The 15,208-nt window shown below is 46.2% G+C and overlaps 1 protein-coding gene across 1 annotated transcript in view; it reads right to left on the minus strand.

Moving 5' to 3' along the window:
- Positions 1-13,878: 13,878 nt before the first annotated feature.
- paxip1 (PAX interacting (with transcription-activation domain) protein 1) overlaps positions 13,879-15,208 on the minus strand; it is a 124,227-nt gene continuing 122,897 nt past the window's right edge. Inside the window, exon 21 of the mRNA XM_072508194.1 lies at positions 13,879-14,406. Within this exon, the coding sequence (XP_072364295.1) occupies positions 14,395-14,406 (12 nt within the window). The 3' untranslated portion in view covers positions 13,879-14,394. The remainder of the gene's footprint in view (positions 14,407-15,208) is intronic.

Here is a 15,208-nt window from a genome sequence, read left to right on the forward strand (position 1 = left end):
TTACAGAGTGTAGTTGAGACCACGTGTGGAATACGGCATACAGTCTTAATCTCCTTATTTGAAGAGAGATATAATTGTGTTGGAAGCAGTTCACAGAAGGTTCTCTCGACTTATTCCCAGGGTGAAGAAAGGTTGAACAGTCTGGACCTGTACCTATTGGAGTTTTGAATAATGAACGGTCCTCGTATGGAAATTTGCAAAATCCTGAGTGGACTTGATAGAGTGGATAGCAGGAGGTGGGGGAGACTAGATCCGCAGGATACAATTTAAGAATGAGGGATCTCCCTTTTCAGACCGAGATGAACAATGTTTTGTCTCAGAGGATCATGAGTCTATGGAATTCTCTGTGGGCCATTGAATCTATTCAAGGTAGGCAGACGGATGTTTGATAAACAAAGGCTCTGGACCAGGTCAGCCATGAGCTTATTGAGCAACAGAACAGGTTTAAAGGGCAGAATGGCCTCCGACTGCTCCTAAGTCCTAGATTCATCATATTGCTCCCTCTAAAATGCATCAATACTATTCGCTTCAGCCACTGCTTATGGGAGCGTGTTCCACGTTCTCATCGCTCTTCGGGTAAAGAGGTTTCTTCTGAATCCCCTCTTGGGCTAACTTGGTCGTCAATCTTTTATTGATGCCCTCTAGTTATGCTCTTCCCCACCAGCGGAAACATTCTCTTTGTATCCGCTCTTTCTAAACCTTGCATAATTTAAGAGATCCCTGCAAGTCATCCCTCAGCATTCCTTTTTCTAATCCTTTCTTGGTGTTTATACCCACGCACTTCTGGCATCATCTGCACCAAGAATGTCACATGGGATTGTGTTCATGCCTTTGTTTGCAGCTTGAGCCTGCAAACATTTGACTCTCACATAGAATTATGAAGCACAGGAGGCCATTCAGGCCATCCCACCTGTACTGGCACCATATCATAGAATTTACAGTGCAGGAGGCCATTCGGCCCATCGAGTCAGCACCGGCCTTTGGAACGAGCACCCTACCCAAGCCCACTCCTCCACCCTATCCCCGCAACCCCACCCAGCTATCCAATTTGACGCCTTTCTTTGCACTCTCCCCACAGCCCTGCATTTCCACACCCCCCTTTTCAGTTATTTATCCAGTTTCTTTTCGGAAATTATTACCCAGCCCGCTCCTACAATCGCACCAAGTAACGTATTGCAAATCACAACAACTTGCTGCATCAATTCTTTTCCCAATCACCATTGGTTACAGACCCTTCTGGAAACAGTTTCTGCTTATTTACTTTCCTTTGTTGTATTTACTGAAGAGGCAGGCCAGCTCTGTGATGTAGAATGATACCAACAGCGCAGGTACCCATACTGGCTGTGGTAGTTCATGGAGGCCTGTCCCCTTGCCTTGCCCCACACTTGTTGTGGAGTGGTACCCCTCAAGCTCTATAACCAATTGTCTCCCACTAACAAAGAGGGATGTCGACAGCTCTTGTTGTACGATGGTAATTACTCAAGTTATTTATTATAACCAATTCTGGACTGATTCCCCAATATTTTTCCTTTTTGTAAACACTTAACATTTGTTAAGTGTCCCTGCCAATTTCCACCAACGTATCCCTAACCTCACACAACAGTATTATATATGTAGATCAGCAAACGGAGCAAAGAGTTGGTATCACAGAGTGACAGTGAAGCAGCTGGACTGTCTAACTGGTTCACAAATATCCTATAGGGAAGGAAATATGGGGCTGGATTCTCCAAGAATGGGGCTATGCCCCCACGCCAGCGTAAAAAGGCTGGCGTTTCACTCCCCAGTTTCCTGGAAAAAATAAAAAGTTATTCACTTACCTGCAGGGGGCTAGCAGGGACCCGCCGTAAAGCTCGTTGCTTTGGCTGCGGATACAGGCCCCCGCACTTCCGGTTCAGAGTACGCACATGCGCACGGCGGCGCCCTCCAGTGGCCGTGCCGAGCGCCATGGCGGACTCCGACCATCATCAAGAAAGAAGGTTCCCTCCCCGATCGGGCCCGCGTCCCTCCATCGGACCGGCCTGATTGCTGCCCCGGCTGCTCATAAGGCCCCGCCCCCCACCAGGGTGCCGCGGACTGGTTCCGCAGCCAACCGGCGGAGACATGGTTAGAACCACGCCATCGGGATATCGGCCGGTCGGGATCGGAGAATCGCTGGGAGGGCCTCTGCCAATGGTCCCCAGCTGCGCGGCGTGGTTGACAGACGAGCAATTCTCCGGGGCCCGGCGAATCGCTGGAGCGGCGCCGATTGCGAACGCCGATTCTCCACCCTCGCGCCAAACGCGATTTTGCCGCGGGGCTGTGGAGACTCCCGCCCCTGGTGGCCTAAGCTGATCCAGCCAAATATGACTCCTGTCTCACATTATTCACTCTTAACTGTCCTCTGAGCAACCCACTTAGGTGTATCAAACCGCCGATTCACCACCACTTTCCCAGGGCAATCAGGAATGGGCAATAAATGTCGGCCTTGGGAGCAAAGCCCACACTCCAGGAATGAATTTTAAGATATGTACAATATCTTAATTTTCTTTTACATCTCTATCATATACAGCCACTTCACTTCTTTCCTCTTTTACCATATTCCATATTTTGCATATCCTCCCTCATGTTTACATAATTTTTTTTAAGCATTCTCAAAGGCCACCTCCTTAAATCTGAAGTTTATTTCTAATCCCATTATTTATTCAGTGTTCAGATATTTGGGGGTCATTTTCTGTTGCTCCCTCCTCACAAGATGAACCCGCTTCAACAAGAGCAGCTGTATTTATAGAGTACCTTTAATGTAATAAAATGCCCCGAAGTGCTTCATTGGAGTTTTATAAATCAAAATCAGACACCTACCCACCTCAAGCAATATCACGGTAGCTTTTTCAAAGAGGTAGCTTCAAAGGAGTGCCTTAAAAGGAGGGAAAGGAGATAGAGAGGGAATCCCAGAGCTTAGTGGCCTATCCTAGGTGCTGATACTGGCTTAAAGATGCATTAGCAGAATAAAGATCAGCTCTCGGTGAAAGCAAAGAACATAGGGACAACAGAAGAACGAGGAGCAGGTGTAGGCAATTCAGCCCCTCAATCTCACTCCACCATTCAGTATGATCATGGCTGATCTCTCGCCCTCAACTCCACTTTCCTGCCTGTTCTCCATAACCCTTCAACCCATTATTAATTAAAAATCTGACCATGTCCTCAAGTTAATCCGGCATCCTGGGCACACTCTGGGGTAGTGAATTCCAGAGATTCATGACCCTTTGAGATAAATAATTTCTCCTCATCGGTTTTAAATCTGCTACCCCTCAACCTAAAACTATGACCTCTCGTTCCAGATTGTCCCACAAGAGGAAGTATTCTCTCCAAATCTACTTTGTCGATACCTTTTAGCATCTTATACACCTCCATTAAATCCCCTCTTGTTCTTCTAACTCGAGAGAGCATAGGCCTCAACGCAAATGCAAGAACAAGTGACAGGCGGCAGCAACAGCATCTTCTTTGGTTTTCAATGCCACCATTAACAATCCATTTGTCTTGTGCCCACGGCATCGTTTCCCCAAGTCTCCTAGTTCCCACCTATCCCTGACCTTCGACTTGGCTCCACCCCTTCCTAAACAGTATAAAATCCATCGCTTTTCTCTCTCTCTTTAGCTCTGAAGAGTCATGCGGACTCGAAACGTTAACACTGTTTCTCTCTCCACAGAGACAGTCAAATCTGCTAAGTTTTCCCAGCATTTTCCGTTTCTTATTTCAGATTTCCAGCATGCACCGTATTTTGCTTTGTAAATAAAAGATGGGAGTTGAGAAAGTCCAATTGCATGGCAGAACAGGTTTGAGACATGGAATGGTCTACTCCTATTCCACGTTTTCAAGTCTCATCGCTAAATCGCATATCAAGTTGTGTCAAAAATAGGACTGGATCAGTTGGAGATCTTTACATTTCTCATTAAATGCAACAGTCTATTGTATACAATGATATTTTAAAATCAGAAATGAAATGAAAATGAAATGAAAATCGCTTATTGTCACAAGTAGGCTTCAAATGAAGTTACTGTGAAAAGCCCCGAGTCGCCACATTCCGGCGCCTGTTCGGGGAGGCTGGTACGGGAATTGAACCGTGCTGCTGGCCTGCCTTGGTCTGCTTTCAAAGCCAACGATTTAGCCCTGTGCTAAACAGCTCCTTCACATGAAATATAAGTTAGATAGGATAATGCAGATGGAATAAAACATACATCAGGACTTACCCAGACCACAAACTCCTAGATAACAGTAGGAAGAAATGTAGGAATAGGAGTAGGTCATTCAGCCCATCAAGCCTGCTCCACCATTCAATACAATCATGGCTTAGCAGAACCTTGAATGCCTTCTACACCCACTATCCCCACAGCCCTATACCTTATTGTTAATCAGCAATCTATCAATCTCTACCTTAAACATAATCAATGATTGAGCTTCCACAGCCCTCTGGGGTAGACAATTCCAAAGACTCTCAGCCATCTGTGTAAATAAATTTCTCCTCATCTCGGCAAAAAAAGGCTTCCCTCGATTTTGAAATTGTGCCCCCTGTTCAAGACACCTGAGCCAACGGAAACAGCTTGCCCTGCATCGACCGGGTCTATTCCTTTCAGTAATTTGTAGGTTTCAAATGAGATACCCCTCATTCTTCAAAACTCTAGAGAATATAAGCCCAGTTTTCCCAATCTCACTTCATAAGACAGTCCTGCCATCCCTGGAACTGGTTTGCAATATGACACAGACACTTGGGTCCTGATGTTTCCTGGGAAGCGAGGTGGTGGTTGCGGAAGCCTGGAAACCAAAGAATGCGGGGCTTTCAGAGAGCCTACTGAATTTATAGGGAGGACATCACTTAAATGGCAGCCAGTCAGATTGTGAGGCCGGAGAGTGGAAAGGCCTGGCATTGGAAAACTGGGGAGGGGAAGGAAAAATCGTAAGACCATAAGACATAGGAGCAGAATTAGGCCACTCGGCCCATCGAGTCTGCTCCGCCATTCAATCATGGCTGATAGTTTCTCATCCCCATTCTCCTGCCTTCTCCACATAACCCCTGATCCCCCTATTAATCAAGAACCTATCTATCTCTGTCTTAAAGACTCAGTGATTTGGCCTCCACAGCCTTCTGCGGCAAAGAGTTCCACAGATTCACCACCCTCTGCCTGAAAAAAATCCTCCTCATCTCTGTTTTAAAGGATCGCCCCTTTATAGCCCACAGGTGGGGATTGTGGAGCTCGATAGATTGCAGGGAGGAAAGTCTTGTTTTGAAGCCGGGAAAAGGTGGTAGAGGGTAGGAAGAACTCCTGAGACTCCTGGTACACGAGCATTGCTGGAAAAGGATTTACCTGCTGGATCCCAGTGCCTCTTGCTTCCCTTCAACGTCCAGCTTTCTCGAGATGTGGGAATCCCTGCCCATGTTGTTAAAACTAAGGTATGGAGCATTATTAACAGCTGACTTGCTTCTCAAGGTTACTCAATTGTCCTCAAATACCACATTTCCAGCCAAAAGATGTATTGGGGGACACTCCAGTTTTTTGCAATTGTTATACCCCTCTCAGGATTTCAAATTTCCTACCTCGGCCAACTTCCCTGCCCTAACCGCGTAACCCCATCTTAACCTGCACATCTTTGGAATGTGGGAGGAAACCGGAGCACCCGGAGGAAACGCACAGAGGCACGGGGAGAACGCAAAAACTCCAGTCACCCAAGACCAGAGTTGAAGCCGGATCCCTGGCGGTGAGGCAGCAGAGCTAACCACTGCGTCACCGTGCCGCCCCCGATGGAAGGCCTGGGTCAAGCTAAGAGGAGACAGAACAGGCGCCTGACAGGTTTACCTGATATAGAACCACTTTGGGACTAGCAAAGAAATATAGCAGGACTCACAACGATAGTAACGTAAACATATCAAGCAGAAATGCTGATGGTTCACAGCAACTGTGGAGAGGGTGGATGCATCAGCATTTTGCCTGTAGGCCTAACTTTCCTCATCCTGCATGCCGGTGGTCCATCTCGATATTTCTGGCTCTGTGTTTCCGGATTTCCAAACAAAGGTAGTGTTACTGTTTCACCCACGAGGTGACAAACGACTTCCTCCTGTGCCGAGAGTACTTGAAACAAAAACAGACCAGCAGCAGCGTATGGTGGCGTACACTCCAACTCAGGTTGCCAACTTTGGATGGTCATGATGCTGGAGCCATTTTCCTCCCCATCGAATTTTCATAGAATCACAGAATATACAGTGGAGGCCATTCGGCCCATCAAGTCTGCATCGGCCCTTGGAAATGACACCCTACTTAAGGCCATACTTTTTTTTTAAATTTAGAGTACCCAATTATATGTATTTTTTTTCCAAGGGGCAATTTAGCATGGCCAATCCACCTAACCTGCACATCTTTGGGTTGTGGGGGTAAAACCCACGCAGACATGGGGAGAATGTGCAAACTCCACACGGACAGTAACCCAGGGCCGGGATTCGAACCCGGGTCCTCAGCGCCGTAGTCCCAGTGTTATCCACTGCGCTACATGTCGCCCTCTTAAGGCCATACTTTAACCCTATCCCCTCACCTCCACCTAACCATTTGTTTTTGGACACTAAGGGCAATTTAGCGTAGCCAATCCACCTAACCTGCACATCTTTGGACTGTGGGAGGAAACTGGGGCACCCGGAGGAAACCCACGCACACACGGGGAGAACGTGCAGACTCCGCACAGACAGTGACCCAAGCCGGGAATCGAACCTGGGCCCCTGGAGCTGTGAATCATAGAATGTTCAGTGCAGAAGGAGGCCATTCGGCCCATCTAATCTGCACCGGCTCTTGTAAAGAACACCCTACTTAAGCCCACACCTCCACCCTATCCCCGTAACCCAGCAACCTCATCTAACCTAAGGGCAATTTAGCATGGCCAATCCACCTAACCTGCACATCTTTGGACTGTGGGAGGAAACCGGAGCACCCGGAGGAAACCCACGCAGACATGGGGAGAATATGCAGACACCACACAGTGAAGAAACTGTGCTAACCACTGTGCTATGTGCCCCCTGCCACAGTTTATAACTAATTACCAAAAGTGTTGCACTTTGATTCCACTCCCCCCCCCCTTCCTGGCTCCTGCAGCAATGCTGGAAAAATCGACCCAAAATGCTAACTTTTTTTTTCTCTCCCTCCGCAGATGCTGCGTAACCTGCTGAGTAGTCCACCCCCACCACCCCCGCCCCCAGCATTTTCTGTCTTTATTTCTGATGTCTAGCACCCGCATTTTTCCGCTTCTTGAAGAGATTGATTCCAGGAGAGCTGGCAACCATGTGCCTCAATCTGATATCGATCTGGACACCAATATAAAAGCGCACATTCTGAGGGAATAAAAAAATGAGGCTTCTTGAACTGGGTTGGAGTAGCCAACAGCCAAAACAGCACCAAGTAAATGGAATACTGGTCAGCCACTTTCAGGTCAGCTCCAGGCCAGTGGAATGCCTCACACCTCTTTGCAAACGGGAGAGTTCACATTTAGAGGTGTGGGCAACTCCCGGAACAAACATCAACCCACTGTCTCCGTGTGAATGGAGATATGAAAAGACATCTCTATGGCAACTGAAGCAAATACCTAAAAATACCTCCTTGCAGATAGAAGGTGGATAGATGCCAGGAGACAGGGTACACTGTGGTTAAAAAAAAAATCGATTTTTCTAGAACTAGGTGTAACTCTTTAAAAATAAGGGGTCGCCCATTTAAAATGGAGCAGGGGCAAAATTATTCCTCTCAGAAGGCTGAGAGCTTTTTGAACTCTTCTTGTGAAGGTGGGGGTAGCAGAGTCTTTGAATAGTTTTAAGGCAGAGATGGATAGATTCTTGGTAAGCAAGGATAGGTTATAGTGGGGTAGGAAGATTTGAGGTTACCATCAGATGAGCCATGATCCTATTCGATGGTGGAGCAAGCTCAAGAGGCTCCTGCTTTTTGCATGTTTCACCATCCCTGAATCTTTATTTTTAAAGCCTTGCATGGGGAACTTTAGTCATATTCTGAAATCCAAATAAATTATACATGGTGAATAGAATTTGTCAGCAAATTTCTTTAAAATTTCCTGTGGATTAACAATCCAGAAATTATCGTCATACTGACTAAACCTGGCAACTAAACTTTCTTAATGAGCACCTCTTTCAATGGCTAGGTGCACTTCTTACATTACAGCAGTGACCACACTTCAGAAATACTTCATTGGAAGGGCAGCACGGTGGCGCAAGTGGTTAGGAGGGTTGCCTCACGGCTCCGAGGTCCCAGGTTCGATCCCGGCTCTGGGTTACCGTCAGTGTGGAATTTACACATTCTTCCCGTGTTTGAGAGGGTTTCGCCCCCACAACCCAAAGATGTGCAGGGTAGGTGGATTGGCCATGCTAAGCTGCCCCTTAATTGGAAAAATAAATTGGGTGCTCTAAATGTATTAAAGCACTTTGAGAGGCCCCGAGGTGGTGAAAGGCACTAGAACTAGGGGTCATAGCCTCAAAATAATGGAGCAGATTTAGGACGGAGTTGAGGAGGACCTTCTTCACCCAAAGGGTTGTGTTTCACGGCCGCACAGCACAGTGGTTAGCACCATGGTTTCACAACGCCAGGGTCCCAGGTTCGATTCCCTGCTGGGTCACTGTCTGCGCAGAGTCTGCACGTTCTCCCCGTGTCTGCGTGGGTTTCCTCCGGGTGCTCCGGTTAGATGGATTGGACATACTAAATTTTCCTTAGTGGCCAAAAAGGGGTTATTGGGTTACGGGGGTAGGGTAGCAGTGAGGCGTTTAAGTTGGTCGGTGCAGACTCGATGGGCCGAATGGCCTCCTTTTGCACTGTATGTTTTATGTAATCTGTGGAATTTGTTGTCCAGTGAAGCAGTTGAGGCTACCTCGTTAAATGTTTTTGAGGCAAAGTTAGATTTTTGAACAGTAAAGGAATAAAAGGTTACGGTGAGCGGGTGGGTAAGTGGAGCTGGGTCCACAAAAAGATTAAAAAGGCGGAGCAGGCTCGAGGGGCCAGATGGCCTACTCATGCTCCTAGTTCTTAACTTATTTTTAATGTGCAAACACAAACCCGGGTCCTCGGCGACATGAGGCAGCAGTGCTAACCACTGCACCACGATGCCGCCCCTGTCACAATGCATCGACGATTGAGGGAGTAAATGGTTTAATGTGATAGATATGGTACTAATGAAGTAGGCTGGATGGTGTCAAGCTTGAGTGTTGTTGTAGCTGGTTTGTAGCTCGAGGGGCTGGTTTAGCACAATGGGCGAAACAGCTAGCTTGTAATGCAGAATAAGGCCAGCAGCACGGGTTCAATTCCCGTACCTGCCTCCCCAAACAGGTGCCGGAATGTGGCGACCAGGGGCCTTCCACAGTAACTTCATTGAAGCCTACTTGTGACAATAGGCGATTATTATTCTTAGCTGCAGTCATCAACCAAGTGGAGAACACTGAATGTGCAACCTCATGAATGGAAAATCGGCACGATTCTCTAACTGATCAAGTTCATCTGGTATTCCACTCCAGGTAGTGGGCATCACATGGCATTAAGCATGCCCCCGAGTGTTAACTAAGAATCTTGGCTTCTGACAGAGGAATCAAAGTCTATTTTCCTCCTCTTTAAGCACTTTGGGTATTGCTGCAAAACACTGATTGTAGCGGTTCAAGGTGGCAGTTCACCAACACCATTTTCTCAAGGGCAATTAATGCTGGCTTAGCCAATGATGCCCACATCCTATGAACTAATATTTGTTTTAAATGGCTAAACTGGAGGCTCTGCAACAAGGATTGTAAATGGTCCACTACCATGATGAATTCCTAATGACGAGTCATATCCTAATGCACAGGTTAGTCTTTACATCGCTCGTGGAACTTCAGTATGCGGGTGACATCTACGCTCCCCCAAGAGAATCTCCAAGCTATGCTTGACATCTTTGTGGAAGTATCAGTCTCAGCATCAACCTCAAGACGACTCAAGTCCTTTACCAACCCGTCCCGAGGACAAGATCCGGTTCTCCCTCCATCACGATCAATGTAGAAAGCTTCCCAAATGTGAAACATTTCCCCTACCTGGAGCCACCTCTGATCTAAGGCTGACATCGATGTGGAGATTCAACGTCGTATAAAATACGTGAGTGCCGCCTATGGACAAGAGTCTTTGACGACTGCGACATTTGTGCTGGCACCAAGATTCTCCTGTACAAGGTAGTCATCCTTCCAACGATTCGTAAGGCTCAGAAGCTTGGACTATGTACAGACGCCACCTCAAGGCCCTGGAGAGGTACCCTCAACGCTGTCTGAGCTGGATTCTCCACATCAGCTGGGAGGACAGGCGTACTAACATCAGCATCCTTGAAAGAACCAAGAACACCAGTATCGAGGCCATGATCATCCGAAACCAACTCTGCTGGGCCGACCATGTGCTCAGGATGTCAGAGTCCCGACTGACAAAACAAATTGCCAAAGACCCCGAATAAGAGGCAAGCACTTCAAATACTCTGAAGGCTTACCTCAAGAAATACAACATCGGTGTCAATGCCTGCGAGACCCCTGCTCAGAAGAGATCTGCTTGGAGGAACCTCTTGATTGAAGGGACACAATTCTTTGAGGACACGCAACAGCAAGAGGGGGCTCGGAAAAGGAGCCTGAGACAGGAATATTAGCAATCTACAGTCCAAAGACCGACCCCACCTCCCAGAAACACCTGCCAAGTGTGCGGTCGGGGGTGCGGCTCCAGGATCGGGCTCATCAGTCACACAAAGGCCCACAAGGCCAGTAACATGGAATCTTTTTAGGTGGACAATCATATTCATTAGTGAATGATCGCCGAAGAAGAAAGAGCCTTTACATAAAACTGTTCCCTACTTTCCATTGTAAGGATTAATCTGGCTGGGTGGACAATAACAAAAAGCTGACTGCCAATAGTCACGGGACTCCAGGACACACAAGGCTGATATTAACTAGAAAGCTATTGAATGCAATGCAGAAGGACAAATATGAAGCATCTAGACCTGGGAAGATGGGTCACCAAATGATTGAGAATGAACGGTGCGGTCTTTCCAGATGGATGGCACAGCTCGAGTGATCTATCCAAATTGAAAGTCTCGAAATGTCGGCGTACACATCTTCCAAACACACATGCCTCACCTTCAAATGAAAGGCTTCTCAAAATGACATTCTCAATCAATTGGAGCACTCTCCATTTTATGATCTTTACTTCGAGGATCCCCTCCTTTCCCCGTCGCAGTTACAGCACACTAAACCCAAACAGGATTAAGAATGTGTACGCGATGAATGGCAGCCAAAAAAAACATGTCCTACCATGCTGTGATACATCAGCTGGGAACGCTAATGCACATCTGTTCATTAAATCAATGGATGAACTTTAAAAGAAGTCATGACTGGCGTGTGAAATGTGGATCCTAATTCTCCAAGGCCATTGCCCACTGCAAATACTTTTCACATCAGTAAACTTAAAATGGTTCTCCCCATAACCCTGATCCCCTTATTGATCAAAAACCTATTTATCTCTTTCTTAAAGACACTCAGTGATTTGGCCTCCACAGCCTTCTGCGGCGAAACATTCCAGATTCACCACCCTCTGGCTGAAGAAATTCTTCCTCATCTCTGATTTAAAGGATCGTCCCTTTAGTCTGAGATTGTGTCCTCTGCTTCTAGTTTTTCCTACAAGTGGAAACATCCTCTCCACATCCACTCTATCCAGGCCAAGCAGTATCTTGTAAGTTTCAATAAGATCCCCCCTCATCCTTCTAAACTCCAACGAGTACAGACACAGAGTCCTCAACCGTTCCTCATACGACAAGTTCTTCATTCCAGGGATCATTCTTGTGAACTTCCTCTGGACCCTTTCCAAGGCCAACACATCCTTCCTTAGATACGGGGCCCAAAACTGCTCACAATACTCCAAATGGGGTCGGACCAGAGCCTTATACAGCCTCAGAAGATATAGGAACTATTTGCATATAATAAACTTTATTATTGTCAATAGTAGCCTTACATTAACACTGCAATGAAGTTACTGTGAAAAGCCCCTAGTCGTCACACTCCGGTGCATGGCTACAGGGTGACTTAACGGAGATGTTAAAAATTGAGGGGCCTAAACCGGGTAGACAAGAAAGACTTGCTTCCCGAGGGGTCAATTGCCAGGGGGCATAGATTTAGGTGATTGAAGTATGAGAGGGGACATGAGGAAAAATCCTTTAAACCCAGAGGGTGGTGGGTTTCTGGAATTCACTGCCAAAGTTGGGATTGAGGTTCAACCCATTAAACAAGGTTCCTGGATCTGCATCTTAATTGCTGTGACCTGTAAAGCTACAGACGAGGTGCCAGAAAGTGGAGTTAAAATGAGCTGCTAGTTTCTTTTCCCCCTCTTTTTTTGGCTGACGCAGACACAATGAGCTGAATGGCCTCCCTCTTGCCTCATCTTAACTTTTATCGGGTTTTCTGGAAAGAGGCAGGCTGTGTTGGAAAACGAAACGGGTCCTTTTTGTTAGATTGAGAGTATTAAACTCAGACATTGACTACATTATTGCCTACAGCTCTGCTTACACCATAATCCCAGCCAAGCTCATATCAAAGCTCCAAAACTTAGGACTTTCTCCTCACTCAGCAACTGGATCCTCGACTTCCTGACCCATAGACCACGATCAGTAAAGATAAAGAACATCACCTCCTCCACGATAATTCTCAATACCGTTGTCCCGCAAAGATGCATACGTGGCCCCCTACCATACTCCCTATATACAGACACGAAGCCCCCACTACACTCCCTATATACACACACACGAATGCTTGGCAAAATTTGGCTCCAACTCCATCTTCAAATTTGCTGACGACATGACCATAGTGGGTCGGATCTCGAACAACGGTGAGCCAGAATACAGGAGGGAGGTAGAGAACCTAATACAGTGGTGTAACAACAATCTCTCCCTCAATGTTAGGAAAACTAAAGAGTTGGTCATTTGACTTCAGGAAGCAAAGCACTGTACACACCCCTGTCTGCATCAACGAGGCCGAGGTGGAGCTGGTTGACAGCTTCAAATTCCTAGGTGTGCACATCACCAAAAATCTGTCCTCGTCCACCCACGTTGATGCTACGAACAAGAATGCACAACTGCGCCTATACTTCCTCAGGAAATTTGGCATGTCCACATTGACTCTTACAAACTTTTACAGGTGCACCATAGAAAGCATCCTGACTGCATCACAGCCTGGTATGGCAACTGCTCGGCCCAAGACCGGAAGAAACTAGAGTCATGAACATAGCCCAGTCCATCACACGGACCCGCCTCCCATCCATTGACTCGTGTCTGCCCCTCCCGCTGCCTTGGGAAAACAGGTAGTATAATCAAAGAGCCCTCCCACCCGACTTACTCACTCTTCCAACTTCTTTCATCGGGCAGGAGACACATAAGTCTGAGAACGCGGAATAAGATTGAAAAACAGCTTCTCCTGATCTGATCACACATCCTCACCCTATGCCTATGTCTATGTATTTCCATTGTGTATTTTATGTTTGCCCTCTTATGTATTTTCTTTCAATGTATGGAATGATCTGTTTGAGCTGCACGCAGAACAATACTTTTCACTGTACCTCGGTACACGTGACAATAAACCAATCCAATTGCAAACGCTGTAAACTGTTGATTCAAATCGAACAAGCAGAGAGGAGGCATTTGATTCACCATCGGTTGTCCCTTGATTCAAGGATGACGAAACCCGTTGCAGAAATTGCCGATCAAATAGACGTCATCCTCGCACTTGATGATACGGATTGGTAACACCAAACAAATGCATACCAACATTACCAAATGTGAACTTAACAACTCTTCCCAAAATGTTAAGAATCCCAAGTGGCTCTCCAATTATTTTTAACCATTTTATTCAACTCGTGCAACTTGTGTAATAAAGATAATTCACAAATTAGAAATACAAAACAAAATTTGCATAAAGTCCAGAATTTCAAAACATCCATAATTTACCAGACAACAACTCTATATAAATGTTTTTCGTAATAAACAAGATTTAGAGCGGGGTTTCCATTTATGGGCCCGTACCACAGTCATAGTTTTAAAAACAGCTTATGAAAAATAATTGATTACTATTTGAACTGGCTAAAATAATACTACAGTAAGAAAACAAGCCAGCACTGGAATAAAACATAACAAAATATGTTCTTGAAATAACACACATCTTAAAAAAAGATGCAAATTTCTTATTCCTCCCCTGCCTAAATCTGCCTGTTTCACTGAAGACGCTTCAGACTGAACAGTAGCATCACGGTCAGAAGGGAAAGGGCAACGCACTCGTCTCCTCAGTAGCTCGGGTCAATACCATCCTGGCAGTTTTGGACCGTGTAGTGCCATGTGCATGGCATCACTTCAGGTGAATTTATATGTGAGATCACTAAGGAAAACAGATAAAGGTGCAACAAGTTCTCAATTTAGCTCACAAAATTGCAATGCAAGGAAGAGATTCTGGAATCTGCTCCTGGAGTAAATCAGCCGTGTGCTTTCGAATGCTCCCCACTCCTTTGTCCGGAATATATTCAGCCCTTTGTTCTTACTTGTACATCTTGGTTTATCGGCATAGCTGGCAGTATTTGGGAACAATGCCTCAATGGACCACCCAGAGAAACAGTCTACAAATGAACGCCAGTTTAATTTGCTGTATTTGAATGCTAACAGCACAATGTAAGTTGGACATGTATGTATCTGTACCAACAGGCAAAAGATAACAGGATCCAATATTGGTGAAGTGCATGGGGTTACAGGCCCCTGAGCGCTCTCTTTTTAAACATATTCTTATATGGGATGTGGGTATTGCTGGCCAAGCCAGCATTTGTTGCCCATTCCTAATTGCCCTTGATCTGAGGTGCTTGCTCGTCCATTTCAGAGGGCAGTTAAGAGTCAGCCACATTGCTGAGAGTCTGGAACTACATGTAGTACAGACCAGGAGAGGGCGGCAGATCCCCTTCCCTAAAGGGGACATTAGAGAACCAGATTGTTGTTTTACGACAACCGATGAGTCTCATGGTCATTACGGAAACTGGCTTTCAATTCCACTTTTAATTTTTAATTCATCAAATTAAAATTCGAAAATTTAAACCTAGGTCCCCACAAAATTGGCATGGGCCTCTGGATTATGGGTCTAGTGGTAATATCCCTACCCCCCCCCCCACAAGGTGCAAACTAA

Source organism: Scyliorhinus torazame, chromosome 6 (genome assembly GCF_047496885.1).
Source record: "Scyliorhinus torazame isolate Kashiwa2021f chromosome 6, sScyTor2.1, whole genome shotgun sequence".
In the NCBI taxonomy this organism is placed as follows: domain Eukaryota; kingdom Metazoa; phylum Chordata; class Chondrichthyes; order Carcharhiniformes; family Scyliorhinidae; genus Scyliorhinus; species Scyliorhinus torazame.